The sequence below is a fragment of the Ammospiza nelsoni genome, chromosome 1 (assembly GCF_027579445.1).
Source record: "Ammospiza nelsoni isolate bAmmNel1 chromosome 1, bAmmNel1.pri, whole genome shotgun sequence".
Classification (NCBI taxonomy): Eukaryota; Metazoa; Chordata; class Aves; order Passeriformes; family Passerellidae; genus Ammospiza; species Ammospiza nelsoni.
Genome location: NC_080633.1, coordinates 31,270,060 through 31,273,491, shown reverse-complemented (window position 1 = coordinate 31,273,491; position 3,432 = coordinate 31,270,060). Strand labels below are relative to the sequence as shown.

General features: G+C 51.7%; 1 protein-coding gene across 1 annotated transcript; it reads left to right on the top strand.

The window, feature by feature from the left end:
* The first annotated feature begins 293 nt into the window (after nt 1-293).
* FERD3L (Fer3 like bHLH transcription factor) lies at nt 294-1,672 on the top strand. Its single transcript, XM_059484656.1, has one exon. The coding sequence runs from the start codon at nt 294-296 to the stop codon at nt 858-860; it is 567 nt and encodes a 188-aa protein (XP_059340639.1). The 3' UTR covers nt 861-1,672.
* Nucleotides 1,673-3,432: the final 1,760 nt, after the last annotated feature.

Genomic DNA, 3,432 nt, shown 5'->3' with positions numbered 1-3,432 from the left:
TTTGCTGCGGGTGTGTAAGAAGAGACAAAAGTGCTCAGCAGGTAACAGCGGAGGGTTTTGCCAAGAAGGAACTGTTCTTGATCACTGTGACAGGATTGACTCGCTGGGGACTCCTCTCTCGGGAGCATCCACGCGTCCCCGAGGGGATTGCCTGTCTCCTCTCATCAGCATCACGGCGAGAAGTTTTACAGCCGCTCTTTCTAGTCCTGCTAATCCTGTTATCCGGGGGTTATAAATATTAACGTCGCTGGGGCTGGGGATGGGGGACCCAAATAAGCCCTCTCAGAAGTAAGATGTCAGCCAGCCTTTTCCCAGCCCGCCAGCGCCCGGCGCTGCTGCATGCGCTGCACGGCAGAGCCCCGCAAGCGCCCTGCCCGGAGGGGCTGCTGGGCACCTCGGTGCTGGATTTCGTGGCCGACCTCTCCCTGGGCAGCCCCCAGGGAGCCCCCCGGACTGGGGCGGGCCTGGGGCTCTGCGAGGTCACCACCGGGCCTCCCTTCGGGGACACAGTCCTGTGCCTTCGGGAAGGGATGGCCCGAGGTTTGCCCCTGGCTGCTTTGGGAAATGGAGATCCCGAAGACGAAGAAGAAGAGGAAGAGGAAAGGATGCGCAGCGCTTCCCTCCTGGACAGACCTAGGAGAAAACGGGTCATCACCTACGCCCAGCGCCAGGCTGCCAACATACGCGAGAGGAAGAGGATGTTCAACCTCAACGAGGCGTTTGATCAGCTCAGGAAGAAGGTGCCCACCTTCGCCTACGAGAAGAGGCTCTCTCGGATAGAGACCTTGCGCCTGGCCATAGTGTACATCTCCTTCATGACTGAGCTCCTGGACGGATGCAGCAAGCAGGAGGCGAGCTAGGGAGCGCCGGGGCCAGGCGGGATGCGGCTGGGGCCGGGCATCAGCAGCGAGCAGGTGCCTCCCTCCTGGGGAAACAGATCTTTGTCTCTTGCCTCGGCTTCTCACACCGCAGCCGGGACCCTGCAGGTGTGGGATGCAAACCAGGAGTGTTTGGAGAAGCGTGCGCTGAGGCCGGCAGGAGTTGCGGAGAAGACGGATGGAGAGGCTCAGTGTGTTGCGGACTTATTAATATTTATATTTTTTTGTAAACGGAACGAGTTGGGGGAGGGGCGAGAATGAAGGTTCAAGGCTCCTTGGTTTGTGCTATGTTGCCTGATTGCTTTAATATCTTTCCAATTTGTTGCTTTGGAGAAAGACTGGGCCGGGGCAGTGGAGCCATTCCAAAGTGCAGAACGGGTTTCCAGCGGGTTCGGCTCCTGCCCAGCTGCCTGCCAGGGAAATCTCGGCCTGTGCATTTTAACCCAGCGCTTTCTGCCTTTTAAAAAATAAACAACAACTCCCTTTTCTTTGAAATCCAGTCTGCCAAGTCCACGCCGTGTGTCACGGGGCCAGGGAAGGCGAACATCTGGATACAACCGCTTGTTGTCACGATTTTCTTCCCGGCAACGGCTCTGTCCTTGCGTGCGGGCGGCCAGCGCTGTCGCTGGCACCGGGCGGGAGCTGGCGCAGGAATGCCCGGCCCGGCACGGCACGGCCCGGTCCGGCCCGGCACGGCACGGCGGGGCGAGGTGAGGTGCGGGTGTCTGGGATGCTCCGCAGCCTTCCCGGCACCGGCGGGGCCAGCCTGGGAAGCCGTCTGCGCCCTCCTGAGAGAGAAAACTTGTGAGTTTGTGGGCTTTGGTTTTGGGGACGTCAAGCGGAGACGTCTTCTCTCCCACGGCGCATTCCCTTGCAAACACGCACACGCACACACACGCTCGCCACGTTTCATCTTTGCAAGGAATAAAAGTTATGAAATACATTCTGAAAAGCCGGAGCGGGAGGAAAGGGGAAAGCCCGAGTCGGGCATAGCCCGGGACAGGGATGGGGTCCACCCCGGGGATCTCTGTCTAGCGTTCCCTACTGATGCCTTCGCAGGCATCTCTGGAAAGCGGCGAGCTGCCGGGACGGCGGCAGCGGCGGGAGGCGGCCGTGACCGGGCTGGGAGCGGGGGCCAGGGTCTCTCCCAGGAGCCCATCAGACCCATCTTGCTGTGCTCTGCCCTCCCTCCCAGCTCCCCTCCCCGGGTCCCTCTGCTGCGGGCCCTTCCTTGGCTGCTGCTGGGAAGGACCGGGATTTCTGCCCGCCTTGGCAGCGGACGGGCAGCGGCGGCCAGCCCGCTCAGAGCCGCTCCGCTCGCATGGAACTGCCCGTTCAGGGCCGTGGGTCTGCGTGCCTCCACAGGACAGCTTTTGCCTCCATTATATAAAATTACAGTGATATCAGTAAAATCAAGATTTACCCTGGATTCAGGCTAGTATTCCTAGGATCCTGCGTCTCTTATTTCTTCTCTCGTGTTTTGTCAGCTCTGGGGTGATTCTTCTTTTTCTCGTTCTGTTCACTTTAATGTTGTCATGAGAGATCTTTTATCCTGTATTAATACTCTAATATTCTTTCTCTTTTCACTTGTTTCCCTGGTTTCTTTTTCTACTTGTTTTTGTTGACCTCTCTGACTCCACACATTGCATCTGCTCTCCATTTGTCAAAATGCTTTTTTTTCCAAGAGGCAGTTGGATAGTTAGCGCAGCTGGATCCTTTCTAGGAACTTGGGGGTTTCACCTCCTCAGATGGTTTTGTGTTGTTTTGGGGTTTGTTTTCCGTCTTTTTTTTTTTTTCCTAAAAATAAAACGAAAGAAGGAACTACGTATGAACAATGTTCCAAAATCAACAATAGTTCACATAACCCAATCTCACTTTAGTTACCATCATCTCAGGCAAAATGATGAAGACAAATTCTTTAAGGACAATGAAATATGCAATTTAATATTCACTTCTTACCACCATTTCTCTACGATCTCTCACAGTATGATTATATAACTTTTCACAATATTTCTTGTTCATATCATTGTATAAAATTAGAACTCTATAGCACATAGGGTCTTAAGTTAGGAGCTTCATAATGTAAACATGTCTGTAACAGATAATTCAAAAATTATTGGTTTTCATTTCTTGGTTTAATAACAAAACACTGGAATTTGTTCAAGATCCAAGTTTGGGGTTTTTTTTCATACTTGTGTTAGAGACTAGAGAAAAGCAGAAAGGATATGTTACATTTTATTTTTAAATACAAATGGATCTTGCATTATGAATCCTGATTTCTAAAGGATCACTGGAAATTTTGTAGCAATATGAACAGTAGTAACATTCTTATATGAGCCACTGATGCTAAAAACATTGGAAATTAAAAATGAAGTTGTGGTATAAGCCAATGAACACAATATGTAAACAGCACAGAAAAAAAAAAACAAGATGTGTTTTGAGCTGCCCCTGAGCCACACATTGATTTATATGACCTTAGAACCTGATGAAAAGGGCTTTTTTGTTTGGTTGGTTGTTTGTTTTGTGCTTTTCCAAAACTGATGAAGATTTACTA